Source organism: Cladophialophora immunda, assembly GCF_000835495.1.
Source record: "Cladophialophora immunda strain CBS 83496 unplaced genomic scaffold supercont1.1, whole genome shotgun sequence".
Classification (NCBI taxonomy): Eukaryota; Fungi; Ascomycota; class Eurotiomycetes; order Chaetothyriales; family Herpotrichiellaceae; genus Cladophialophora; species Cladophialophora immunda.
This window is the reverse complement of record NW_015622541.1, coordinates 6,973,804-7,000,969: the sequence shown is the minus strand read 5'-3', so window position 1 is coordinate 7,000,969 and position 27,166 is coordinate 6,973,804. Positions and strand designations below refer to the sequence as shown.

At 53.1% G+C, this 27,166-nt stretch overlaps 8 protein-coding genes across 9 annotated transcripts; 3 read left to right on the top strand and 5 right to left on the bottom strand.

The window, feature by feature from the left end:
- Window positions 1–2,672: 2,672 nt before the first annotated feature.
- On the bottom strand, window positions 2,673–5,792 carry PV07_02044 (uncharacterized protein; the record flags this gene model as incomplete). Its single annotated transcript, XM_016388631.1, has 5 exons — window positions 5,306–5,792; window positions 5,026–5,252; window positions 4,954–4,978; window positions 4,326–4,892; window positions 2,673–4,269 (listed from the first exon to the last, which is right to left on the bottom strand). Exons 1-5 carry the CDS (start codon window positions 5,722–5,724, stop codon window positions 2,673–2,675), a joined length of 2,835 nt encoding a protein of 944 aa, XP_016255559.1. The 5' UTR covers window positions 5,725–5,792.
- A 280-nt stretch (window positions 5,793–6,072) lies between these two features.
- On the bottom strand, window positions 6,073–7,545 carry PV07_02043 (uncharacterized protein; the record flags this gene model as incomplete). Its single annotated transcript, XM_016388630.1, has 2 exons — window positions 6,073–6,098; window positions 6,159–7,545. 2 exons carry the CDS (start codon window positions 7,543–7,545, stop codon window positions 6,073–6,075), a joined length of 1,413 nt encoding a protein of 470 aa, XP_016255558.1.
- Window positions 7,546–8,103: 558 nt separating this feature from the next.
- On the bottom strand, window positions 8,104–10,203 carry PV07_02042 (uncharacterized protein). The gene has a single exon (XM_016388629.1). The coding sequence runs from the start codon at window positions 10,023–10,025 to the stop codon at window positions 8,202–8,204; it is 1,824 nt and encodes a 607-aa protein (XP_016255557.1). The 5' UTR covers window positions 10,026–10,203; the 3' UTR covers window positions 8,104–8,201.
- A 1,242-nt stretch (window positions 10,204–11,445) lies between these two features.
- On the top strand, window positions 11,446–13,405 carry PV07_02041 (uncharacterized protein; the record flags this gene model as incomplete). Its single annotated transcript, XM_016388628.1, has 2 exons — window positions 11,446–11,654; window positions 11,704–13,405. The coding sequence occupies 2 exons, from the start codon at window positions 11,446–11,448 to the stop codon at window positions 13,403–13,405; spliced, it is 1,911 nt and encodes a 636-aa protein (XP_016255556.1).
- Window positions 13,406–13,817: 412 nt separating this feature from the next.
- On the top strand, window positions 13,818–15,766 carry PV07_02040 (uncharacterized protein; the record flags this gene model as incomplete). The annotated part of the gene is made up of 2 exons (XM_016388627.1): window positions 13,818–14,468; window positions 14,522–15,766. 2 exons carry the CDS (start codon window positions 13,818–13,820, stop codon window positions 15,764–15,766), a joined length of 1,896 nt encoding a protein of 631 aa, XP_016255555.1.
- A 1,282-nt stretch (window positions 15,767–17,048) lies between these two features.
- On the bottom strand, window positions 17,049–18,929 carry PV07_02039 (uracil-DNA glycosylase). Its single transcript, XM_016388626.1, has 2 exons — window positions 18,369–18,929; window positions 17,049–18,315 (listed from the first exon to the last, which is right to left on the bottom strand). Exons 1-2 carry the CDS (start codon window positions 18,848–18,850, stop codon window positions 17,520–17,522), a joined length of 1,278 nt encoding a protein of 425 aa, XP_016255554.1. The 5' UTR covers window positions 18,851–18,929; the 3' UTR covers window positions 17,049–17,519.
- A 119-nt stretch (window positions 18,930–19,048) lies between these two features.
- Window positions 19,049–23,446, bottom strand: PV07_02038 (uncharacterized protein). Its single transcript, XM_016388625.1, has one exon. It carries the CDS (start codon window positions 22,928–22,930, stop codon window positions 19,442–19,444), a length of 3,489 nt encoding a protein of 1,162 aa, XP_016255553.1. The 5' UTR covers window positions 22,931–23,446; the 3' UTR covers window positions 19,049–19,441.
- Window positions 23,447–24,450: 1,004 nt separating this feature from the next.
- On the top strand, window positions 24,451–27,113 carry PV07_02037. 2 transcript variants are annotated; one of them, XM_016388623.1, is made up of 4 exons: window positions 24,451–24,732; window positions 24,901–25,189; window positions 25,249–26,254; window positions 26,309–27,113. In XM_016388623.1, exons 1-4 carry the CDS (start codon window positions 24,730–24,732, stop codon window positions 26,946–26,948), a joined length of 1,938 nt encoding a protein of 645 aa, XP_016255551.1. In that variant the 5' UTR covers window positions 24,451–24,729; the 3' UTR covers window positions 26,949–27,113. The 2 variants fall into 2 exon arrangements, with proteins under 2 accessions (XP_016255551.1, XP_016255552.1); XM_016388624.1 differs by having other exon boundaries at window positions 24,451–25,189.
- Window positions 27,114–27,166: the final 53 nt, after the last annotated feature.

Sequence of the window (27,166 nt, the reverse complement as noted above, 5' to 3'; positions counted from 1 at the left end):
AGGTAATCCTAAAATTCCCGTTCTTCTCGCTGGCAAAGCTCGCTCCCATGGCCAACCACACCCCGCCACGGGCCATTTTCCAGTTCAACTCTAGCTCCGCCTCGACGCTGTCCTCCCTGAGGTACCGGCTCAGATCGACCCAGATGAAGCTCGTCACGCTCGCCTTGGTGTACGGAATCCCGTGCCGTTTCAGAAACGCGGTGGTGAATTCGTACGCGTCCGTCATCCTCCGTTGCAGAAGCGGGAAATAAGTGTCCAGAAAGGGCCTGTCCTTGAGTAAATTCAGCCAGGCGTGTTCCGCGAGTTGCGACGCGCGGCTGAAACTCGCGACCGCGCGGAAGCATTTCATCACCGTGCCGTTGGCGGGCGAGATCAGGGCGCCGACGCGGATCCCGTTGGCGCAGAAATCCTTGCTCATCGCATAGATCACATGGACCAGCGACGGGTCGATGTACTCGGCCAAGTTAAACGAAAGGACTGAGACAAAGGAAGGCGGGTGGGGGATGTCGGTGCTGGGGAAATTCGAGCGCGCATAGACCTCGTCGGAGATCAGGTGGATTTCGTACTTTGAGCAGAGCCGCATGATACCGACGAGGAAGTCAGTCTCGTACGGTCTCCCCAGCGGGTTATGCGGGTTCGACAGGAGGATCGCCCTGATTGGCACGCCCGCGGCATGGGATCGCTGCAGGGCAGCTTCGTAGAAGGGGACCGCCGCGGCGGAGGTGGGATCCGTATCAGCACCGAAGGGGACCAGGACGGGCTTGACTCTGACGTCCCCGACTCAAGGTAAGCTTCCAACCAGGACGGACGGAACCCTCCCGGCGTCAAAGTCGGGGGCTGTAAAATCGGAAGGACACTCGGTGGGGAGGAAGCAGACCCAAAGGGTAAGGGAAACGAAAGGAGAGACAAAACGTACTTGGCCCGGGCCTCCATGTCCGGGAAAAATCCCACATAGAGCGGCCTGCCCACGAGGATGCCGTCGCCGGGCTCCCCGAGACAGAAGGCGAGATTGTCCACCGCGTTGCCCGCCCCGAGGCAGATACAGACGTTCTTCTCATCGATGCCCATGCTGGGCCGGAACACCTCGCGCACGAACCCGGCCAGCGTCCTGCGCAGCTCGAGCGCCCCGGCCGGCCCGTGGCCGTACGTTAAGTGCCAGGGGGTGATGTTCATATGGCTGTTGACGTGGGCGCAGATCTCCTCGCGCATCAGCTTGTTCTCGGCGATGGCGAGCGCGACGATGCCGCCCGGGTTGCTCGCCGGGTCGTACTGGTTGTAGAAGCAGTGCGCGCGGACGGCGTGCAGGTCCGGCGTCGGCGGGGACAAGTTGGACAGGGCCCGCTGCGAGATGTAGCCCTCGGGCATCTTTTTGTCTTCGAGATCTCCCGCTCGTGCACTCTCGCCCTCTCTGTCTTTGTGTATGTGAGTGGAAAGGGCAGCGGATCTAGAGGAGAGACTGAAGTGGGCCGATTTCGAGGCGACCCTTCCGCGAGGACGAAAGACAGGAAATAGTCTATTCATGTATATGGTTCTGATTTGTTCGCTCGACAATGACCAAATATCTGTTGATAGACAGGTACTCGGAATTGGGTAGATACCGGATCCCTGAACCCGCCAGATCGCCAATGAAAATACAGGCGCCGCGTTAGTCAGATATAAGCTGCTCATAAGTCGCGATCTCAACCTAAATCCATTCAAGCATTACTTCGCATTTCGTATCGCGCATTCGCGCTGGGAACGGGAACATAGGCGAATCGATGGAACTCTTTTCTTACTCACTGTCCTCCACATTCTCCTCGCTACCTAGACTTCGAACGGGTGCGTACGAGGTATACAGTTGGCATACGATTAGAAAGGCAACGAATACCTGCCGAACATTGTATCCTCGTTACTAAATCGTCGTGACTTTGACTCGAAATAGTGGTCTGTCATCACCAACCCCGTAGTGTTCTACCCTGACCCCGAGTATCATGGCACTGAATTGGCCGACATATATGAAGTAGTTGTGGACTTTTACCTATGTTCTTGGTCCGTCTCTCCAGAGTGTGCCGTCCGACTATCCATGTATACGACAGTCTTGCAGCCTCTTTCGGTGCGCAGCTCATCAGTTGAGGACTTGAAGTCAAGTTGTGTCCATCCTGAGTTTGATGGCCGGTAACCTCATGCCTGTTTTGACAACGATTTCTGGCGACACGCCGTCGACGTCGAGAGAATCCTTGTCCGCCCCGTGCTGGAGCAGAATACCCGCCGCCGCTCTCACCTCTCATCACTGTGATAAGCAGCATAAGCCAACTTCTCATTTTCTGTCCTCGCCAACGCCCACCACAGCGGTGTCCTACCTTGGTTATCCTTGGAGTCCACCAGAGCTCCGTGCTCAAGGAGCAGCCGCACCGAGACATTGCAGCTGGAGATAGATCCAGCAGCATAGTGCAATAGCGTCTGACCGCTTTCGTCCTTCCATTCGACGTCGATACCGCGCCGCAATAGTAGACTTATTACTTTCTCATGCCCTTCCTCGCACTCTTTCCCTCCCTTGCAAGACAAAAACGCTTGAACTGCTTGCGAAAGAGGATTTCGGCCAAGCACATCCTGGGAGTATAAGTCGGCGCCATTGTCGAACAACAACTTAATCAAACCCTCGTTTGAAGCTCTTGCAGCGTAAAAGAGAGGTGTCAGTCCCTCGTTATCCTTAGGTCCACGTTGGTCTTGGAAAATGCAAGTATCAGTCGCACAGCCGACTCTTGTCCGAACACGACGGCACTGCGAAGGGGCGTTTGTCCCCATTTGTCCGTGAGATTGAGGTCGGCGCCGTATTCAAGGAGCAGTCGCACAGCCGACTCTGGTCCGAACTTGGCGACACTGTGGAGGGGCGTCTGTCCAGATTTGTCTGTGAGATTGAGGTCAGCGCCGTATTCAAGGAGCAGTCGCACAGCCGACTCTTGTCCGAACTTGGCGGCACTGTGGAGGGGCGTCTGTCCAAATTTGTCCGTGAAATTGAGGTCGGCGCCGTATTCAAGGATCAGTCGTATGACAGCATCATTCCCTTGACGGGCGGCATAGAGCAGAGGCGTCCTGCCGTCATCGTCCTTGGAATCACATTTGACCCTATATTCATGAAGGAGCCGCACCACTGCTTCATGACCCTGTTCCGCAGCATGAGACAAAGGCGTCCTCCCAGAGAAGTCTTTAGTGTCAGGGTCGCAACCATGTTCAAATATTGGCCGTACCAGTGCTGCCCTACTCAACGAGGCGGCCCCTAGTGGTGTGTCGCGCAAGCCGCTCCTAGAACGAGGGTCAACCCCATGTTCAAGAAGTAGCTTCACCACTGCCTCACTCCCGGTCCTTGCGGCTAGATGAAGTGCCGTTTGAAAGTGACTGTTCTTGGCGCTAATATCGGCTCCATGCTCGAGTAACTCACGCACTGTCGCAACTTGCCCATATTGAGCAGCGAATGACAACGGCGTAAACTCCTCCGAAGTCCTGCAATTAATGTCTTGGCAGCCTTGTTTGAGTAGATGCCGGAGTATTGTTGCCAGCCCAAATCCTGACACCACATGTAATCCAGTGATAAGTTTCTGCCGTTCTGATCTAAAAACAAAATCCACCTCAGGTCTATGCTTAAAAATTGTCAAGGAATTGTTAGCGGGTCTCGAATTCGACCTGCGCAGAATCAACATCTGAACCAGGTCCTTGACCCGATCTTCCGGCTCCCCACGTGCGTGATCACCCCAATGTAACTCGGCATACCGATGGAGAGGATACGTGAACATTCGAGAGCCTAACTCATCTCCGGTGTTATAGCTGTCCTTGGCAGATTTATCGAACAGCAAGTACGTGAGACAGGTCGTGGCGATGCTAGTCTGCGCATGTGGAATCCAGGTTGCATGGGTGCGGTTGAAATATTCTTGAGTAGTGTAATGGGCCAAACGAATGATTTGGCTTTCCTGATCGATAGTGACTAACCCGGCGCATACTGAGATCAGAATTTCTTGGTCTGGTACTGCATATTCGTCGATGTCTGTGTCTCCAGGTTCTGTGGCGAGAGCGTGCTGAATCTCCCTGACAGTTAGTGGTTTGAGAGCAAAGGTTATCCGAGAGAGGGTTCTTTTCGCCAATGCAGCATCATCTTCAGCTTGTCCCTCGATCCTCTTCATTGCTTCGTCATAGACCTCGTCCAACGCCTTCGGCAAACTGTGTAGAGCTCTGCGGACATCTCGACAACAAGACGTCTGTGCCAGCCGATCCATGTGGAGTTGGGCCAACAGAAACCTGGGAGCAGAGTCAATCAAACTTGCACATCTTAATGAGGGTTTCGTATTACTGACATTCCCTTTACCTTTTCGGAAATGGTGCGGACGATGGTATTTTCGAGTGACGGGTCTTTTCTGACGTGTAGCACCAAACGATGCGCGTTTTCGATCCGATTCTCAAGGTACCTCGCAATATCTCGATCGCTCGCGTGAATTTCAATATGTGTCAGACTTTCTGACCCGAGTTGGATAGTGGCACTGTGCCGCGAAGTAATCAACAGATGTACGTTAGGTTGCAGTTTCTGAATCTCGTCAAGGAAGCTTCTCCTAGTTCCATTGTCTTCAGTGCATTCATCTAGTGCATCAATAATGATGAAAACCTCCGAAAATCGACGAACTTCTGATTGGAGATGGCTTGAAAATACGTCAAGTGACGGCCGTGCTTTGTTCAGAGCGTGTTTCTCATAGAGTGACTTGATATTTTCCGAAATGACAGAGGCTCTCCGCGCTAGTTGTTGCAACAGGCTTGCAATGAGGTTGGTTGCGGTTTGGTTGTCCTGATCTTTGTAGCTGCAGTAAATGTAGGCGATACCGACATCTTCACGGATGAAAGACCGCTCAAGAAAATCAACAACAATCGATCTAGAAACCCGTGACAGCCAAATTACTCCCAGAACACCATTCGGAAGAACGGGATCCTTACGTGATGATTGTTTTGCCAGCACCCGCTTGAGTCATGTCAGTATAGTGGTGGAAAGGGTGGAACCATACATACGGAGTCCAGAACACCACAGAATTTTCCCAGTTGCATTCATCCAATCCTTAAATGCATGACTTTGAAGCAACCACTCTCCGGTCCCTTCCTGGTGCCTCTTGAAGAAGTCATCCTGCTTGGTATCAAAGTTCAACGGGCATATCCAAGCAACAATGTCACGGCTTCTTTTGTCTTGGAGTCCCTTGACGACCTGGACCGTATCCTTCTTTATTGATTGAGACAGCGAACTTGAGATTGTCAGCACCGGTGGGAAAATAGGGTGGTGTTCTATCAAGCTCACAACTGATCCCCTTGCAACGAAAGGCTCACCAGCGTCTTCAATCGCTCGATTTCATCGAAGATCCTATCGATCTCCTTCTTGTTGAGTGTCCACAGCAGAGACTTCCCGGCCTTCTTGACACCCTTCTCAGGGTTCAACTTCCTGGTGAGCGCCGTTATTGCTTCGTCAAACTGCTCCAACGGTCCTCCTTTCACTCCAAGTGAACGAACTCCAGCAAACCATGGATCTGTTGACTTTGCATCTTCGACTCTATACCTCAGGTCTGTCAGGAGTGCCAAAAGATTGGTGGCTTCCCGCGCAAGCCTTGCCCGCTCTTTGGGAGCATTTTTCACGTCGTTCAGATATTTGACGGCTTTGGCGGTTGCATCGATCAGTTGGATAATGCTTGCGAGTAAACCGACCGCGGCGACGGGATCCATGCGAAAGTAATTAGAGATCGATACTCGGGCGAGCAAGGACGGTGGACTGCAAGAAATGTGCCCTTAGGCTGAGGCGGGGTATTCTCTAGCAGTAGAGAGAAGAGACGAGGACATGAAGTACAGGTTGCAGGTCAGGCTGGCAGGCTGCTACCTTGGCAGCAACCACGTGGACGGCCGACAGCCAGCCGCCACTGCCGTTCTCATCTTCATCAACTCCCAAGCACAGATCTATTTATAGTCCACGCATCATCTTATTCTGAATGAGGGAGGCGAAAAGGAGAGCAGAGGATGAAGCCATTGATGAAATGAATCAACCAACAAAGTACAAAGATGACCCAAATTCTTAACTTACATGATGCATACTCTCTCACGTCCTTGATCCCAGGCAGCTCAACACATGGCAAGCAATTCACTAACAGTGTGCTTTTCAATACTGTTTACTGCATCCCTTATGCTCTTCGCCTTCCCCTCGCCATATATCGGATTCACCAGACTGAAGAACTTCGCATCAACCTGTTCCCGGGTGAAGGGGTGTTGCAGTTCCCCCAAGGGATAGGGGATATCGATCTCAGAGACCTCCCCATTCGCATACTCGACTTTCATCTTCGAACCAAACTCCTTGATCGAGCTATCGCCGACACACTTGATCTTATCAGATAGCTCCCGGATTTGACTGTCCATCAGCCTGTCCTTTTCATAGCAGCGGACGCCATTGTCAGAGCCGTACAGGAAGCTGTTCGCAGTGGTGAAGTAGGCAGAAAATTGAGCGTCGACCATGTTCTCTGGGTGGATTTTGTTGGGGATCGGTGCCCCTACAACGCTCACATTTGCAGGACTCAGCGCCAAAGTGATGCTCTTCACATCCTGAGCTTTGGAGCAGCCCTTGTCACGCCCCAGTCTCACTGCATGCTCAATGAAGCCGTGCGTCATGCGGCAGGCCGGAAATGGCTTCAGAGACGTCTCGAGAAACTCCCATCTGCTTCCCAGGTCTGCGGTGAGGTAGATAAGATCTTTATCCGGTTTCGGACTATACGCATGCAGAAAGCCGAATGTGCCTTCGAAGATCTTCGCCGCACCAATGACGCCCGCCTCGGCCAGAGCCACGCACACGAACGCATCATGCACTGCGAAACCCGGGTGGAGTCGCTTATTCCAACTTCCGTTCTCGAGATATTGCATCGACCCGGCAGCCTTGGAGCCTGCCAGACCAAACGCGTTTTCGACGGTCTCGATCGACAAGCCTTTGAGGACCGCAATTGTGGCAACGGCACCGAAGATCCCGGCTGTGGAGGTATTGTGAAAGCCGCGAGAGTAAGCATCATTGCTGAGCTCCTTGCCTAGACGACAGGTGATTTCATATCCCACAGCAACAGCAAGCAAGAACCGGTCCATGCTCGCCTGGTCGCCCAGCAGTTCTGCCTGTGTCAGGCCTGCACCGATGGCTGTGACGCCCGCATGCAAAGTCCCCTTCGCATAGGTGTCGTCAAAATCCAGAGAATGGCCCAAGGTGGCGTTGAGCAGGCCAGCATATTGAGGGGTGAAGGATTTACCCTTGCCCAGGACGGTACACGAGCCATTACTCTGGCCTCCCAGGGCCTTGACGGCGTTGCAGAACGGTATTGTCGATTCCGACGAGTGGCTTGCGGCCAGGGTCACGCCGATGAAGTCGATAATGTATTCCTTCAGACGGTCTCGTATGTGGGGAGTCAGATCCTCGGTACTCGCATTGGCGACGAATTTCGAGAAGATGCTCGTAACAGGTATGTCGCCCGGTTTGTGTACTCCGTTCACACCATTCACAGCTTCGGCGGTAGCAGGCATGACGGTGGGTATTTCTGTAAATTCTAGGATCCTTGAAACTCACTCCAACTGACCTATAGTTAAGAATACTCGGGTAACTAACACTCAACCAGAAAACAAGAGACAGGCACAGACGATTACCTATATATAACTTCCCTACGGTCTTTTCCATGTGCAACGTTTTCCCCAATTACCGAGACCCCTCATTATCACTTGTTTCGAGGCACCTTTTCGCCTCGGGAACTAAATTTGTTTTAGTTGGAGAAGAAAGGCGTCAAGCCGGGGGGCCGTTGCGTCTCGAAACTCTTGCAGCTGGCCGATCTCGGAGTTGGCGGTCCCGTGCTCGTCTCGGAATTTGTTGGAGGCCGCAGGCACTAGACAAACGTGACATGGCAAGGCTGACGCGCTCGTATTCATACGAACGGCTGGTCAAAGCAACGGATAGGTCTCAATTATCTTTTTCATTGTGATCGACGGCATCCTCTAGGACCGGCGCCGAAGAACCGGCATTACTGCAACACCGCTCCCCTCCGGTCCCTCCGGGTTTCTTATATGGCGAATAGTTCACCACTCCTTCTTCCCGTCTTCCGTACATGGCTATGGACATGTGCAATTACCCTCCCCCCGGCAGTCGTGGAATGTCCCTCCAGCAAGAAAGCAATCCTATCGACAAAAGATCACTGCGTCGTTGCGTAGTCCGCAAGCGCCGTTTGGTTGTAGTACAGGTCGCAGGCGTGGGGGTGCTGGAGACAATACCGGGGGACCAGGGGCGTCGCCTGGACCCCGTTGGCGACCAGGTACTCGCGGAAGTTCAGGATGCGCTGCGTCATCTGCGTCGTGCGCTTGATCCCGGTGACGGGGTCCCGGTTGCCCGACCACGCGAGCTCGGCCACGGCGGCCGCCCGGGGCCACATCTTGGCCGAAATGACCGTGTCGTCGACCTGCTCCGACCACAGCGGGACCTCGGCGCCAAGCACGTGGCTCCTCTGCGCGTCCGTGAGGTTCAGCGTGAAGTCGTAGTCGTAGATGCGCTGCCAGGTCTTGTAGGGCGCGCACCACGAGCCGCCGTTGCCGCCGTAGTTGAAGGTCGGCACCGACGCGTTGGGGTTGGCCATCTCGTTGTACCGCGGGTCGTTCGACACCCAGCCGCCGAAGCCACAGTCCAGGTAGAAAAAGTCCGAGGACGACACCACGACGTCGTAGCCCAGCGCGGTCAGGTTCTGGATGTTTTCCAGCCCGTTGTTCCAGGTCTGCATGATGATGTTCGTGGGCACCGTGTGTGCGTGGGGATAGGCGTTGAGCACCACATCCTCCCACATCATCAGCGTCTTGTTTGAAACGGACGTGAAGATCGGCACGGCGGTGTCGACCCAGATCTGCAACAGATCATTGAACGTCCGCGAGGAGTTCTGGGCAAAGTATTGCTGCACCAGTGTGCTGAAATTGTAGCAGCCCGTTTGGATCTCGTCGGCGCCGACGTGGAAGATGTTGTCGGAGAACAGGCCCGAAAGCTCCGCGTAGATGTTCTTGACGACTTCGTAGGTCTTGTTGTTGAGGATGTCGAGTTGGCCGGGATTGGGCTCCACGGCGGTATGGTACGCGAAGACATCGTTTGACCACCAGGAGTTCGCGCACGCCACAATGCTCGGGTCAACTTCCGTCCAGCCGGATGATGCGTGGCCTGGCATATCGATTTCGGGGATGATTCGAACGCCCCGGGCCCGCGCATACGCGATGATGGACCGAACGTCGTCTTGTGAGTAGACCATTTGGGAAGAGTAGGCGCCTTGGGTCATCTGGGGATAGCTCTCGATCTGGATAGGCCATGACTGAGCATCGACCATGTGCCAGTGGAGCACATTCAACTTTGAGAGGGCCATGCCGTCGATCTGCTCGTAGATTTTGGGGATGCCAATGTAGTTCCGGCCGGTATCAATCATGACTCCCCGGTAGGGATAGTTTGGATAGTCGACAATCGAAACTGGTTGCTCGATCATGAGACCTCCTTGGCCATCAGAGATGATGATCTGCTGGAGAGTGGTGAAGGCATGGAGGGCACCCCAGATCGTCTGGGCTGTGATATTGACAGATTGCGAGGCCTGGGTTACGTCAATGGTGTACGATTCGTCCACTCCTTGTTGCAGATCAGCTTGGGTGTCCGCGACAGTGAGGTCAATTTGGATGAGGATCGAATTCCATCTTTTCACTCTGGACGACGGCGTTGCAGTGGGAAAGGGCTCGAATGTGCTGATTGGCGCTTCGACGGCTACGGGTGCCCATTTCAAAGTGCTGATAGTGGTCCACGTTCGTGTCCATGCATCATTGACGACCTGATTGTACGGCGAGTTCAGGACCAAGTAGCCGGCCAATGGCTTCGGTCCCGAAGTGCCCCATGTGATGTTCTGAGGCGCTGGAAGAGGGTTGGCGGCAATCGCATCTCCCAGACCGCTCAAAAGGCCGACAACGAGCGTAGCCACTGGAAACAGTAGATGAGGATGCATATTGTATCTTGAACACTCCAGCAGAAGAATTGAAGCCCGTCAACAGCTCGCTTGCAAGAACGAAGGGACGAAGATGTATTATTATGCCTTTGAGCGGCTGAGGTAGCACAGCCTGAAGCTGCTTGCAGAGCGTCCAGTCACCGCATGTTCAGGTGACACAGCATCTGCAACGTTCCGTAGCCATCGTGAGTGACCTTGCGAAGTAGGCCATGTAGAAGACAGTGAGGTTGTGATAGAGTGATATGTCCTCTGATGTAACTATAGAAGCCGTCAACAGTTGTGGGGGATTGAGCTCTGCCATGTTAGCGATTGGTGTTACGACCGTGACATTGATAGATGGTGGCTAGTGAAGCCCTGTCGAAGCAGCCCAATGTGGCTGGTAAGGCTGAGGATTTGATGACTGCGGGGAACAAATCCAAAGGCCTCTCGATACTACCTTAGCATTGAAACGCTACGGCCACCTTCCTTTATCGGCCACCCTCAGAACCGCATAAGAGATACGAGCTGTTATCGGCCTCGGCAATCTCCCAAATGGACGATCAAACCAGCCTTATCGTGTCTATTCCATGGCGGGAGCGAAGTGAACGACCTCAGTAGCAATTACGTGGATTCAACCTTCCAGCTGTCACCACACCCTGTCTAGGAACTGACCAGCTTGTGGAAAATGACCGTAAATTAGACGCATGAAGCGCGACTCGCGTTTTCCGTTCAGCCAAATTGTGGTGTCTGGTTGTGAAGAGCACCATCGCCTAGTTACCATCAGACTAGACCCAAACCTTCCCGTAAGGCGTGTACGCGTCAATCCGAGTGCAACATGGTTCATAGGGACGCCGTCTCTGGCAAACAGCACAGCAGTCACCAGTCTCATTCAACTGCTGCGATCTTTATGGTGCCATAAGCGACTGCAGGCTGTCCGTGAGATTGATAATATCCAGGAGCAGGAGGCGTTGATTGGTTACTTTCCCAGCTCTGTCTCTCCAAGGCTAGGGAGACGAGGGGACAAGGATGCGGCTGCTGTCATACCCTTATGGGCTTCCCAGAACTGTGGAACAACCGCATTTAGGTTCTCGGTACGATGGCTCAGGCATGAGTCGTCAAGATATCAAATCTCCCGTGTTTCAATATCTGAGTCGCGTTGGAAATATGTCCATGTCGATTGTTTGGAGCGGACCGAAGCTCCAATAAATGCTAAGCCTCTCTGGGCCTAGTCTCTTGGCAATCAGCGGTTGGACTCGGCCTTGTCGGACCGACGGGCGACGACTCATAACAACAAACATCATCACAACCTCGCTGTGCTGCGAGCATGGAATAGACTCGGGCGTCCTGTGACTGTCAGACGGTGAAGGTTGTCAGTGGATAGCGATGAGCCGGTCTTTGCGCTCCGAGCGAAGAAGCTGGGGAAGTTCAACAAGTTCCGCAAATGGGTGACGAAAACCACAGCGCCCTTGCGCAGGGCGACGAGGCGCCGTATGACGATTCAAGACCGGCAAAGAGACAGCGCAACTTCATTGCCAGACAGGCATGCGAGGCGTGTCGCATGAAGAAGACGAGATGTGACGAGGACATGCCTTGCAGCCTCTGCAAAAGTCTGGGAATCGAGTGTACTTATGCAGAGCGCAAGCCTACTAAGTGCGTCAAAATCCACCTCCGTCCACCAGAGACTAACTAGGAACAACAGAAATGAGATCTCGATGAGCATGATATTCAACACGTTGAGGCGCATGGAATCGAAACTTGACCACTTGTCCGTCCCAGCGATCGCAAAGGCCATTCAAGAACCCGAGGGACACCGAAGCGACTCCAATCTCCCTCACAATGAAAGCCCCTACCACATGGATTCCGTGGTCTCCCATCAATCCCTTTCCTCGCCGCTGTCAAGTACCAGACAGTTGCCTCGACAGTCGAGCGCCCAATCTGCTGTTCTGTCATTTAGTGCCCGTCAAACGATTCATTGGCCAGGTGTGCAGGCTCTCCTCCCAAGCAGCCTTACGTCCGAGGTTCGCAACCTGGAGAGAAGCTATCCTACTCTGCTGGAGTCGGCACGGCCATCACTTGAGCCGGTCATCTCGGCGCAAGGTGCCATGTCAACACCTGACTGGCTCGTCTCCCTCAGCCTGTCTTCCGTGAAGGATTTGTCGAATGCTTATTTCGACACCTTCAACCGAGTATATCCATGCATCGACCGCGACTTTTACTTTCTCAGCACCCTTGCTGTTGTAGTCCGAGAAGGGTTCGGCCACGGCATAGAGTCATGCCTCGTCCTGAACGTCATGGCGTTGGGGTGCATGGGCCTCAAAGCATACGAGGAAGGGGGATTTGAGATATCCAATCAAGCCTCGATAACTCCAATCATCCGACACATTATGGAAGAAGAAATCGCCGGCCTCAGCTTTTTCAATGAAGCCCGGAGGCGAGTGGGCTTCTGCCTTTCCGAGCGGGACATCCAGGCTTGCCAATATTACCTGACATCGGCCGTGTTCTATGCGCAAGCCATGCGGCCGGTTGATAAATGGCTGGAAGCCGGTCGGGCGGCAGTCATCTGCACTGCGTACTGGAAATGCCCCCCCGAACCCGTTGACGAGTGGTTGGCGGATATGCAAGCACGACTATTCTGGTGCTCGCTCATGCTTGAGAGTCTTGTTGTTCAAGAGTTGGAGCTGCCGCCCAGCAGCCTGAAGGCATGGGAAGAGGACGTCCCCTTACCCAAATTCACCACGTATCCTTATGCCATCGGTTCGCGCCCGCAAGATTCGGATGACTCATTCTATCATTACCATTTCCTCGCACAGATCGCCCACAGAATCATCCTCAATCGAATCAAGGATGAGCTGTTCTTCAGCAACCCCTCAACCAAAGTTGCCGAAGAGCTCCGCCACCAGCTTGAGCAATGGCGGGCCAATCTTCCTCAGGCGCTCCGCTACGCCAGCGGCCGGGAACAGCAAAGTTTCGAATGCCCGGCCGACGCCGTTGTTGTCGCGTTACTTCAAATGCGTTACCGGGTGTCGATTTTCCACCTAGGGCGACCATTCCTGTATAAAGCCATTCAAAATCCTGCCTCGGTCAACGACACCGAGCTCAGATTATGTGCAGAAGCGCTGGAATATGCCATGGATTGGCACATGACGTTGGATGTCTGCGCAAGAATGCAGAACTTTGAGCCCCTGAAATACTTTGCATGTGGACAATTCTTTGGGCAGCTGCTCATCTTCCATGCCTTCAAAAACTCACCTGACTTCCGGCTAAGAGACAGCCTTCCCTCCGGATTCGAGCCCTGGTGCACCAGGATGGTAAAATTCATCTATGATTTCGTTGATTCGAGTCCGACCATTGCCAAGGATTTGGAATTACTCTCCTCGTTGTATCATGTTCCCAACGGATGAAGAAGTGGCGTGTTCCTGGGAAGGTTCCTTTAATCATTGGTCTAGTGTTGGTTGATGTGGATATCAAGCAGACCACCAAGATGCACCTGTTGATCGGTGGATTTGCCTTCGGGGCAGAGGAAGCTGTCTCCTCATTTTGCCAACGCGGGGTTTGTCCGACCTGGGCCGATTGGTGACAGCATTGGAAAAGCCCAATTTGGTATTCCGACCCTGGTAGTGGTGCAGAGCTGAGAGCTCCCCGCTGCAAGCACTGCCATACTTGGGCACGTCGTGATGAGGACAAAACCCACAATCTCAGCCTAATCGTAACTGCAGAGAAAAGAATCCTCTTCACTCAAACAGCCCCAATACTGAGCTACGTGTTCAATTCTGTTTATTGTTCCAGTAGACGCCAAAAACAATCATTTCCGCCATGAGCGTCCAGGTGCAGTCCGCAACCGACCCTGGTCTCACACTGTCGAAAGATCGCTGTGAACCTGGCTCCGTCAACATCCCGCTGTGCAAATGGCCCCAAACGGCACAGTCTACATCGGTCGATCCTGATGTCGTTGCTACAAAGATAGCTGAATCAATCAACACGGCCTTAGAGAACGAGGACACAAAATCCATTGCAGAGCTGTTTCTTGAAGATGGCTATTGGCGAGATCACCTTGGTCTTTCCTGGGACCTGCACACACTCAAAGGAAAGGACAAGCTCACCAGCTTCCTTGCTGACAACGGTTGCCCTTTGACGAAGATTGAGATCGACAAGACCACGGCGTATCGTTCGCCTCAGCTGGGAGCCTTTGACGGCACTGGCGAAGTCAAAGGTATTCAGTTCTTTTTCAACTTCACCTCCAAGGTTGGGAGGGGTCAAGGTGTCGCTCGTCTGGCCGAGAGGGACGGGCAATGGAAGATTTTCACCTTCTTCACCACTCTACGCGAAATTGCGGGCCACGAAGAAAACATCGGCCACAAGAGGCCCAAGGGGGTCGAGCACGGGGAAAGGATGAATCGAAAGAACTGGCAGGAGAGGAGACGTGATGAGATCGACTTCAAGGATCGGGACCCCGTCGTCATGGTTGTCGGCAAGTACAAACTACCAGCTTCGGACCCTTGATCGCATACTGATTGCAGATTGCAGGTGCCGGCCAGGCTGGGCTGACCGCAGCAGCCCGTCTGAAGATGCTCGGGATTGCTGCCCTGGTGATCGACACCGAAAACACCATTGGCGACAATTGGCGGAGACGGTATCATCAGCTCGTGCTCCATGACCCGGTGTGGTACGACCACATGCCCTACCTGAGGTTCCCGCCAAACTGGCCGATCTTCACCCCCAAGGATAAACTCGCTGAGTTTTTCGAGTCGTACGCCAAATTAATGGAGCTCAATGTTTGGGTCCAGACGAACATCGAGTCGACTTCGTGGGACGAGGGCCAGAAACGGTGGACCGTTACCGTCAAGCGCACCAAAGAGGACGGCAGCACCGAGACCCGTACCTTGCACCCCAAGCATGTCATCCAGTGCACAGGTCACTCTGGCAAGAAGAACTATCCCACCGTGAAAGGGATGGACGGGTTCAAGGGCGACGTGCTCTGCCATTCCTCCGAGTTCAAAGGAGCGCGTCCCGAAGGGAAAGGCAGGAAGGCCGTGGTAGTTGGGTCCTGCAATTCAGGCCACGATATTGCTCAAGATTTCTACGAAAAGGGATATGACGTCACCATGGTCCAGAGGTCTACCACTTGTGTCATCTCCAGTGAGGCCATCACCGAAATCGGCCTGGCTGGTCTGTACGACGAAAACGGTCCCCCCGTTGACGACGCGGATTTGTGGCTACACAGTCTACCCAGTGAAGTCCTGAAGGCCCTCCAGGTCAAGGTCACCGAGCTGCAAAACAAGCACGATGCGAAAATCCTCGAAGGACTCACGAAAGTCGGTTTCAAGATCGACAACGGACCAGAGAACGCAGGACTGTTCATGAAATACTTCCAAAGAGGCGGCGGATATTATATCGCTGTTGGCGCCAGTCAGCTCATCATCGATGGCAAGATCAAGATCAAGCAGGGCCAGGAAATCGACGAAATCCTGCCCCGCGGACTTCGCTTTGCCGACGGCAGCGAATTGGAAGCCGACGAGATTGTGTTCGCCACAGGGTACAAGAACATGCGCACGACAGCAAGGGACATCTTTGGCGACGAGGTCGCCAACCGCGTCGGCGATGTCTGGGGGTATGATGCTGAGGGCGAGATGCGGACCATCTGGAGGAGGACGGGCCATCCGGGGTTCTGGTTCCACGGCGGCAACTTGGCGCTGTGCCGCTACTACTCGAAGCTGTTGGCATTGCAGATTCAAGCGCTGGAAGAAGGGATTGCCAAGTATTGAGGGTTTGGCTGAACCACGGCGACAAGAGATGTTGGTTGGTTGGCGAGGCTGCATCACGAGGCTGAACCAAGGCTGAGCCACAAGGCTGAACTTCACCCGAGGCGACCCACATGCCCTCGTCAGCATCTGGCATCCATGCAACGCTCTCAGTGGCATCGATTGTTCCTAGGGTACCGTGCACCGTCTTCATCGTTGATCTCAAAGGGCTTCATTTCTCTATTGAATCTCTCCTCCACAGGGCGTCTTTCACAGCCCAGACTTCCACTCATTCCAACGCTGCTGCATGATGACTTTGCCTCGCCCTTCCCACATACGTATGTGGGTAGATGTTAACACTCTATAAGGGAATGCTGAGGGGCGGCGACAACGACGGCGATTTCGTGCCACGGCGATTTCGCTTCATACTTGGCAGAATCTACCACCACCAAGATTAGCTAGTAGTAGATTCTTCGTGTAAAAAGTTGTCTCTTTTTGATCTTGTATACCTCGCCGCTGCCTATTTTGTATAGCTGTACGGACTTATTTACCTCTGCCACTGCTAGTGCTACTCCTACTACCACTGCTACTGCCACTGTTACTGCCATTACTAATCGTAGCAGGCGTAGTTGATGCCGGTAGTTAGTCGCGGACTAGCTCAGGAGCACGAGGGACTGCGGAGGGGCCTATAGCTATTACACAGACCAGGACGATCTCAAGATCAGCTATACAAAATAGGCAGCGGCGAGGTATACAAGATCAAAAAGAGACAACTTTTTATACGAAGAATCTACTCCTAGCTAATCTTGGTGGTGGTAGATTCTGCCAAGTATGAAGCGAATTCGCCGTGGTACGAAATCGCCGTCGTTGTCGCCGCCCCTAGGCATTCCCTATATGTTTATGCATGAATGGCAGGTCGCCGCTTTCTCCAACGGGTCAACAAAAACACTCCCTATGCCTCAATGAAGGAGGAGCGGAGGCAAGCAACTCGCAAAAGACTGCCGCATGGGAATCGCCGGTGAAAGGCGCGGGTGTGATGGGTGGAGGGCTGAACATCAAGCCTTGAACTCGTCGAGAGTCGCACCCGACTTCCCAGGGGCAAGACGACGATTCAAAGCAAGAAGCTTGAGGCCGAGGGGGTGCTCCTCAGCCTAATGACGGCAATCTCTATTCACTTTGCCACCAATGACGGCCCATCGACACCATGGCAATACGCAGTTTCTTAGCTCAGCGCTGGAATACCTAGGTATGCTACATATATAGAGCGGTATGGAGCAGTGCAGTTGATCAAACAATCAATTGTGCCAAACGCACTATCTCACGGTCCCTTCATGCTTGCTATGCACTGCAGTGCACCGTGGGACAAGGCTCATGTTCTCAGAGCACGGTCGTGTTAATACCGCGAATGCACTGCTCTAACAATCGAAAACTATAAGGAGAGTGAGAAAAAGAGATCCTCGTTGTCTGTGTCTGTGTGTGCCGTCTGCTTTTCCTCCTACAGGGGCAGCAAGATGGCCAATTACCTCTCATTCCAGCAAAGATTGACCACATCCAACCGTGAACGCCCGGACACCATGCTCAACATGTTCTTTTTCGGCAGACTTTTTTTTTGGTACAATGATCCCATAACTCCTTTCCAAACATACCCCCGTAGAAATGGAGGGAAAGAGCCAACCAGCCATGATCCAGTGCTCGAGCATGCACGCTCTGGTGCAGCAAAAGAAGCGCGGCTGGAGCGGAATCCCCAAAGGCTTCATGTCTTTGACGCGCTTGTCTTCTAAGCCTCGCCGTCCCCCTTGACCTTGACCTCGGCCTCGGTCTTTGCCTCCAACGCCGCAATCTCCTCTAACGCGGCAATGGCATCCTCATCGTCCTCCCCTTCAAACTCCTCTTGCTGCACTATCTTCTTCCCATTGGTCTTCTCGGGGAGATCAGTTGCCGGCCCAGCGTTTTGGGATTCTTCCTTCTGGGTTTCTGTGACTTTTACCGGCTGCTCCACTGCCGGCGCCTTGATGGGGTGCTGCGGCACGTTCAAGTCCCAGTCTATGATCCCTTCCTTCCCGTAACGGGTCTCCAACCAATCGTTGGTCTTTCTGAAATGTCCACAGTCGAAGAAACCCCTGCTCGCACTGAGGGGCGAGGGATGGACACTTTTCAACACTAGATGACGCGCTCCCGTAATCTTTTCGCATCGCTTCTGCGCCGGCGTGCCCCATGCCAAGAAGACCACGCCGCGGGTTCGCAATTTGACAACAGTATCGATGACCTTTTGGGTGAATTTCTCCCAGCCGTGGTTGGAGTGCGAATTGGCCTGACTGGCGCGAACGGTCAGGCAGGTATTGAGGAGGAGGACCCCTTGGGTTGCCCATGGAGTAAGCAGACCCCCGTTCTTAGGCGGTGGGCTGAAACTGGGGTATTCCTTCTTGATTGCAATGTAGATGTTCTTCAGGGAGGGAGGTGCGGGTGTGGGTGGTCGCACGGAAAAACACAGACCATGCGCTTGGTTGTGACCGTGGTACGGATCTTGGCCTAGGATCACGACGCGGACTTTATGGAGGGGACAATGACGCGACCTGGCGGGTATCGTGTCAGTCAACCAGCTTCAAACCAGGGTGAGTAGGCTTACCAGCTGTAGACGTCCTCCAAAGGCGGATAGATCTTCTGCTTCGAGTCGATCTCCTTCTGCAAAAATCGCTTCAAGTCTAGAAAGCTCGGTGTCACGATCTCCTCTTTCAGTACAGACAACCAACTTGGATCCAGTGTGTCGATCTCCAATTTGAGGAGCTTCCTTTGCTCATCAGTGAGACCTGCTGCCCATTTGTCCTTGTCGAATGTTGGTGGTGGTGGTTCACTGGACGCTGTGGGAGCTCCATCTTGGTGTGACACTGCATTCGCCCCGCCTCTCGGAGTGACCTTTGGAGGACCAAAGAAGGAGGTAAGGCTGCCATTCTTCTTGGGCTTCTTCGCGTCGTCTGGTGAAGAGGTCGGTGGTTCTTTTCGTTTGTAGAACGACATGGCAGATGCGTGGCAATACCGTCCAGAGACAGTTCTGCGAGAGAAGGAGCAATTCAGTGAAGTGACGCGATATGACATACGACGGCTCAGCATGCACAGTTGGTTGATACGGTTATGTGGCCCAGAGTCGACGGGTTGAACTTGAATTCGCGAATACTTTGGTGAAGACGTGAGGCGCGGTCGCTGCCTACATGACGCGCCGTGTCTGACGCGTAATAAATTGCAAGGCTCCTGTCCAGCCTTGCCGCCCTGTCATAAGGCTAGTGAGGCTAGCTAGTAAGGCTACTACCTACAGTAGTAAAAAGGTGGATAACAGCGGAATGGGCAAAATAACCCCACGATCTGTTCAGTCTGCTGACTAGAAGTGGTATCAACTCTGTCATTAGAGCGGTCCCTCTGATGCAAAGAATTTCTATCCCTCACTCAAGATACAGCCTGCTGGCAAGCACTCGTTATGCCAGCTGAGAAAACTCCATCCATAAGTATTGACTGTCATAAAGGGGCGCCAGCCACCTGTTGGCCTTTTTGCGTAAGAGTTATCCATCCCATTTTGGGTATATCGTCACCACCCCAATTCAAGCTCCTCCAAGACCATTATGAACAAACTCGGGCAAAGTGAAAAGTTGAAAATCGTCAAAGAAACATTGATACACGAGCCACCCGGCCGGTTGTAGGCAGTCAAGGTTAGTCCAGCATAATGACCTCTTGTTTTTGCGCGGTATTGGCGTTCGCCTTGTGATTTGGTGGTATCGATCTTCCTCCAGCAACAGTGTTTGGGGGTCTTTGTGCCTTGGCATTTGCCCCATTCAGAATCGCACCACCTGGTGCATGCATCTTACCTGGAGGGGCTTTCATGGGAGCAGAAGGCCGGTTATTGTTACCATTCGGCAGGTTGGCGTTGATTGTGTTTGGGTTGCCTAGTACACCCTTGGCCCTGTTGGATGCCTGGTTGTTGGGCACCTTGCCTTCGGACGCTTTCGCCAGCTTAGCCCACTCCCACAAGAGATCATGCATAGCTTGCAGCAGAGGCTCTGGCTGGTCAGCCATGCAAGCCGCCGCTTTATCTAGCGCAAGCCATTTTGACTGGCCATCTGACCGTGTAAAAATTTCCTGCTTCAGCTTCGCCCCCAACTCTGGTGTGGAATAGGATGGCATAGAGTATGATTGGAACTCCTCAAGGGCTGCGCGCACCAGCCACATTGGTTTCCTTGATGCATTAATGTGATGCATTATCTCCAGACCTGCCAGCATATGTGGTTGGGAATCTGCCTTGACATCCTTCGGCGCTTGTCCTGCCGGTGTGAAATATTGAATCGCAAAAGCAGTCGCATTCCTGACGAGGATATGCACTCGCAAGTGGTCTTCTCGCTCGGATGAGTCCAGGCGCTGTTTTGCCTCGAGGTTCAGTCCATGTTTCTGCTGAAGTCGTTGTAAATAGGTCAACAATGGAAGTGTCAAGGTCAATGAGGTGAGGAAGTCGCGTATTCTGGTGGCAAATGGGCCGCGGCTGGCGGCGATCAGCTTTGTGTACTGTGCTGCGAGGAATTGATGCGGATTCTCTTCCACTGGGAAGAAATCAAGTTGTGGTGCTTGATTGCCGCTCGGAAATCCGATTCTGAGTTCTAGTTCGGCAGGTGCTCCCTCGTGATACGCTATCGTAAAACTGGAATTCGATATCGTTTTCAATCTCAGTCCTGGTAGACGATGAATCTGCTCAACGGTCGAGACCACCTTTTCAAGATCCATGGCTTTGTCGGCAATTTCTGGAATTGCAGCTTCCGCTACAGCAGTCGTAACTCGAATTATGACGGTTTTGTTCTCAGGATTCAGGGAGACGCTAGCATCGAGGACAGACTCTTCAAGACGTCTAAGCACTGCAGAACTGGCCTGATATTGATACTGAGCCACTGCCCTAACTCTATTCGTGGAGCGATCAACTCCATCGAAACGGACTTTGATGCCTTTTTGTGACGTAGGAGACTTGGACAGACTGTTGGTCGGCTGTAAGGAAGATGTGCTCTCGGAAGCGACAGGAGGCATCGGTTGCTTCGAGAAAGCTGGCCTGGCCATATCCAAGTCAAATGATATTTCAGGCAATTCGTAATGCCGTTCGAACGCTGGTAAGGGTCGTAGATCAAACTTCTCTTTCCTGTCCCTGAAGAAGTCGGCGTTGCGCTCGAGAAAAATCAGACCCATCAAGTACTCCGCGAGTCGATCGAAATATGCAGAGGACAGTTCTTCCTTGACCTCTATCGTCTGCTTGCGAAGAACCCTATAACGAGCTTGAGCGTTCGTAGCGCCGGCGGTAACTTGTTGCAGCAGCCACCAATGATCTCCATCTGAGGCGTGCGTGATGGCTAGGGTATAGCTTGATGTCCACTGATTCTGGCGGAACATGTTCATCCTCGAAACTGGCCCTCCAAATAGCGCTCTCGCCTCTGCTTGGCTAAGCTTGAACGAGCGCAAAACTTCCCAGCAGGTACCCAGAATGCCGACAAGAACCTTGGTTTCCATGATGCTGCACCTGTAATTGAGGAGCTTGGAGACGACGTCGTCTGCGACACCTTGGACCCGATTGATCTCATACTGAAGTCGTTCTGTTCTCTCTGTAACAGGGCTGAGAACAACCAGGCCTGTCACAGGATCAATTTTCAGCTGGAGTTCTGAGGAGCGCGAGAGCTGCATCGTAAGGGAGCACTCTTCTGGATCCTCATAGGAAAGCGATTGCTCCAAGAAGAGTTCGGCGTTGGTGAACAGAGGTGTAAGACCGAGTTTATCATAGATGTTGTCCAGGAGCTGCGTTGTATGCTGTGCGAGCACTTGGCGGAGAATAGCTTCGAAGCAGAGCAGTGCATCATTCAAGTGTAATTGCAGAGAGTCCGCTTTTTTGCCCTGTCGCATCCATTTGATCTCGAGAAAAGGCGCCGAGTCCGTCTTGGTGGTTTTCTGCTTCTCTCGACCACTAGCAATGCCGACCTCAATCCAGCTTTTCCCAATTTGTCTTTCGGGCCAATACTGCACGATGAGATTCCGACGAATTAGTTCAACGCGTAGGTTGCCAGCCCATTGATTTCGAGCCAGGTCGAGCGCTTGCTTGTGGAGTTCAGCCAACTTATAAGACAAAGCCAGCTCGTGCAGAAAGTCATAGCAGCCTTTTAGCCCGTCTCGATCGATGTTGGAATTTGCATATAGTTCGATCTCCGAATGTAGACTATCGGGGATATGAGGGGATGGCTGGAAGGAAAACCGAAAATCAACCATGCGAAACGGAGAGTCTTGGTTTTCACCTAGTATGGAGACGTCCAGTTCGAATTCGTTGGGCACAGTGAAAGTGGCACGTCCATCATGAATCCGGAATCTTCGCAGCTGATGGGGTAAATTATCCGAAAGTGCCAGCTTGATGCTCAACGTCCGGTTAAGCGACTGGAGGATTCGAAGTATCTGTCTGCTGGACAGGTCTTTCTGTGGTATATAACCCAGGCGGGGGAGATTGAGAACACTACCTCTTGACAGAACTTCGGCGGCTGTTTTGAGGTCTGGGTTCGGTATTTGAAATCCCGAAGATTCCTGCTTGAGAAGGGCCATTGATCCGATAGCATTCCAGTACGCTTCTCGACGTTGCATGAGCCAATAGTTGATTGAGATGGTCTTGCTCACTTCCTCCACATTGTTGCTCCATTGCAGCAATACCAGAAGTTTTATAAAATCCGCCTTTTGCTCATTCGAAAACTTCAGTAGCCGGTCCTTTTTGTCCAAATTTACCTTGGACTGGTTGTTAGGGAGGCCATTGGGCAGGAGTTTCGCTTGTTCTGGTGGCATTTCAGGGACGGGCATTGAAGCCAACTGAATCACCATCTCAAGTAGGCGGTTCCAGCATGACTGTGAAGCACGGTTTATGAGAGCAGCCATCGGCAGGTAGCTATCTTGAGAAATAAGCTGCAGGATCTCGGATGGCGCTTGTTCGTGAAGGTGGGTGGCATCGTGGGCTCTGGTTTCAGAGGTCTGCTGATTTGACCCGACATCTCCATTTGTGTGGTCAATGGGAGACGGTGGAGGGTCCTCAGGCAACGATGCTTGCTTCAATTGTCCAACTTCAGGCGTGGAATCCACGGCGGGCTGTTGGAAGCCATTTGATATTTGCTCCCCATTGGCCGTGCGCCTTTCCCCGTTCATATTGAAGCGGAATCAACCATCAAGCAATGCATGGCCGGCACACCTGGACGTGCGCCTTGGACGCCGAATGGTAAGCCGAAATTGCAAGTCACCGTTTTTCTCCCCCACAAGCCCCGTAAGCAAACGCCCTGAGCGTAGTCGGTTCGAGCGCAACCACACGAGGCTGGCTCGCAGAAAATCGCGGTGCGCAGGTCTCGGTCAACGGCGAAATCGAAGGCAAGGTTCGTGGTGAGAGCGGTCGAGACTCAGGAATGAGAGGAAGGATGCGGTGGGGGAGGACGAATTCGAGGTTGCGACTCGTTGACCGTTTGCAGAACAGCAATTTTGTTGACAACGAGGACGGCGCACGAGGCCAGTCTAGTCGGCGGTATCGAACGAGGCGCGCAGGCCGACACTCTTGCACAAGGGTTCAGGCGACTCGATGACTGTGTCGGAATGGGAGAGTAAGTGGATTGTGACTGCGTTGTGAAGGGATGATTGCGTTGCAGTTGGGATGGAATGATGGATGAGTGAATGAGACCCGCGCGGAAGTCGGCTGTCAAAGGATCAGGCACAGCACTTTGTTCCCTCTACGGAGAAGTCGGCCGGGGCTGCAACTTAAGCCGGCGCCAAACAGCAGGGCGGGTGATACCAACACCGATTGGACAGCGGCTAGGGCGTCTAGTCAGGGCGAAAAAGCAGCAAGATCGATCATTCGAAGTAGCTTAGCCCGATTTGCACCCTTTACGAGTATCTCAGCGCCCAGTCACCAAGGTTAGGCAGAGGCACCTATTCATTAGGCAGTACCCTAGCACTGCCCTACTCGTAGTAGGGACGGGAGACACCTAAACCGTCATGTCCACTCAGTTATTAGTAGCACTTTTAGCGACTTTGCTCGTATTGCGCTACCCATTCGGTAGATACTACATTGCTCCATTCCTGTCTTATTCACTTGGGCATGTCGAACAGCAAACGGAGAAGGACTCCGCCATGATTTTCCATCACTATCTCTCCCTGTACATTGAGCATTCTTATTTCCCATTATCTATCATTAACCTTGGGGTCAGGGGATCAGACCTGTGACGGAACTGTGAGACACCTGCAGCCAGAAGTGTCAAGTGCACAACCCTTTCAGGGTTGCGTCGCCGAACAAGTCGCAAGGGAGCACATATGATTGGCTCCTCAGCTCGACTCTGCGGACATGGGTAATAGTCGAGCTACTGTCCAGCTGTACGCCATCCCATGGGCGCCATCCCTTGGCCGGACGCAAGTCATTGGAGAGGGTGTGGTCCTGGATGGCCTTTGGTAGGCTGCACAGCCCATGGCGACGCCAGAACAACGCAAGATCACCGCCTCCTAGCCCACCTGGTGGTAGTCAATGGGCTCTCAGTGGTCATGAGATAAGTGCCCTTGGTAGCAGTCTATCGATATGCTTTCGGAGGAGTTTGAGGTGCTAGTTGCGCGAAACAAGAGATATGGACGCAGATATCAGCTGGCTTAGGACCAGACCAGAGGGCGATCCTGCTTGAATAAGAAGACCCGCGAATCCCACTGGCGGCGGATCATCTCTTGAAGCATCGATCAACACTGCATCTGTGCTCTAACACCGCAATTTTCGCAGTCTGGCCTAAGCCGACCCGCAGATTTCTCTCGCGCGCACGCCCAACATAAAGACCCAACGACCCTCCGCAATGACCGAAGATTCTTTCCTCTGTCCTGGCTCGTAAGATGGAGGAAGAACTGGGTGTCTTGGAGGATCTGATAGAGTAGAGAAGGTGTAGTCTGATGGTGGAGCTTGGGGGGTGATCCCTTAAGGCAACATGGTGAGTTCCCTTTCCGCCAATCGCCAAACCTAGAAGACCCTCGGCAGGCCTACAAACCACCTTGAACCATCAGCATCTCGACCATCAGATGCCTTGGTCCTTGTCTCGCAACCCTTTGTTCTCGCATTTCTTATCCCCAACGACGGTCTCTTCTCATCATTACAACAGGTCCCCCACCATGATCCTCTCTTTGCTGCCGCCCGTCAGCGACCACCTCTGTCTCGCCAGTCGTCCCATCAGTCCCAAATCAGCTTGATCTCCCCGACGCCTTCCGTGGAGGCAGATGACGAGCGGGAATCCTCGTGGGGATATTCAGATTCCGACATGGGCGACTTCACAGAACCTGAAGCGGAGATGAGGTATGCGGATGAGGATACAAGGCCGACCAGCCAGAAAGAGCTATGGGGTTGGTATTCGTACGGCTGGGCCGCCGAGGTGTTTGCCATCTGTGCAATGGGTGAGCATGCCATTTGGGAATCATTTGCGTTGCGGATTCCCATTGACGTCTTTCTGCAGGGTCCTTTCTACCAATTACCCTCGAACAACTAGCCAGGGAGCGAGGAGTACTGTTGAAAGATAAGACAACGCCCTGCAGCGCAGGCTGGAAAAGCGACGATGGCACCTCGCCGAATGCAACCGTCTTCGATTCTCCTAAACACCGACACAATGAACTTCCTGCCTGTGTCGTATACATCTTGGGCGCCGAGATCAACACTGCGAGTTTCGCCATGTATACCTTCTCCATCAGCGTCCTAATCCAAGCTCTACTCATCATCTCCATGTCCGCAGCAGCCGATCACGGCAGATTTCGGAAGACGTTCCTACTCGCCTTCGCTTTTACTGGAGCGTTTGCTACAGCCCTCTTCATCACCGTCATACCCAAGGTTTATTTGCTGGGAGCCCTTTTCGCCATCGTTGCAAACACATGTTTTGGAGCGTCGTTTGTGTTGCTGAATTCTTTCCTGCCCTTGCTAGTACGACATCACCCGTCTATCGAGCGAGACCATGAAGAAGACCGCGCAGCAGGCGACGACGACGAGTACGTCGAACACGAGGACCACGTCTTGACGAGCTCGACTTCGGGCCTCTTACCTCGGGATCGCGCCGACGACACCTCTCCCGCCCAAGAATCTCCTGCTGCGATCTCGCCGGCGCTGAAGTTGTCCACCAAGATATCGTCAAATGGTATTGGCATCGGATACATTGCTGGGTTGTTCGTGCAAATTATTGGTATCGGCATAGTGGCCGCAACAAAATCCACACTCTTATCCTTGAGACTGGTTCTCCTGCTTGTGGGCCTGTGGTGGTTCGTGTTCAGCATTCCAGCGGCTCTATGGCTCCGACCCCGACCAGGACCGCCCTTACCGACCGAGTTGACGGGACGCTACGCCTGGGTGGGATACGTGACATATGCGTGGAAAGCACTGTTCACAACGATCGGACACGCTCGAAAGCTAAAGGATATTGTGATCTTTCTTTGCGCCTGGTTCTTGCTCAGTGACAGTATCGCCACGGTGAGCGGGTGAGTCTTGAGCAACTATCAAGTCACGGAAGATCCACTGCTAACGGAGTGCAGGACAGCGGTGCTCTTCGCCAAAACGAGTCTTGGGATGAATACCCCAGCCCTGGGCATGATCAACGTCATTGCAACGATAGCGGGCGTCATTGGCGCATTTTACTGGAGCTTCATCTCTCGGTTCTTCAACCTTCGCGCATCTAGGACGATTGTCGCGTGCATCTGCTTGTTTGAGATTATTCCTTTGTATGGACTCCTCGGGTTTATTCCTGCCATCAAGCGATACGGTGTTTTTGGCTTGCAACAGCCATGGGAGATGTACCCTCTGGGGGCAATCTACGGGTTCGTTCTTGGCGGGTTATCGTCGTATTGTCGAGCATTCTTTGGTGAATTGATTCCCCCTGGGTTTGAGGCAGCATTTTACGCCCTTTACGCCATCACAGACAAAGGGTCCAGCATCTTCGGCCCGGCCATTGTTGGCGCAATCACGGATCGATACGGGGAGATACGACCTGCGTTTGTCTTCTTGGCAGTCCTCATATTCCTCCCGCTGCCTCTGATGTTATTGGTCGATGTTGATCGCGGCAAGGCCGAGGCGTATCAAATGGCGTTGGAGCTCGAAGGAAGGCGCAAAGCAAGAGAAGAGGAAACAAGATATAGGACAATACCTACCATAGTGCTCTCGGAAGAGGAGGATTGAGCTCAATACCTCCTGAAATAGAGTGGCTCGAGGCGGTAGTGATCTGTGGCTGTGGTAACGGGGTTCCTCAGAATAGTCATCATTGCTTAGAAATACCGGGCAGTAAAGTCCTCGCTACCAGTTTTCTTGTGAGAAGCTCAAGTGTCACCAAAGGCCAGAATGTCCACTTTGGCAACTTCGCCGCCTCCTTGGAGGCTGCCCTTGTGAGGTGAACAACC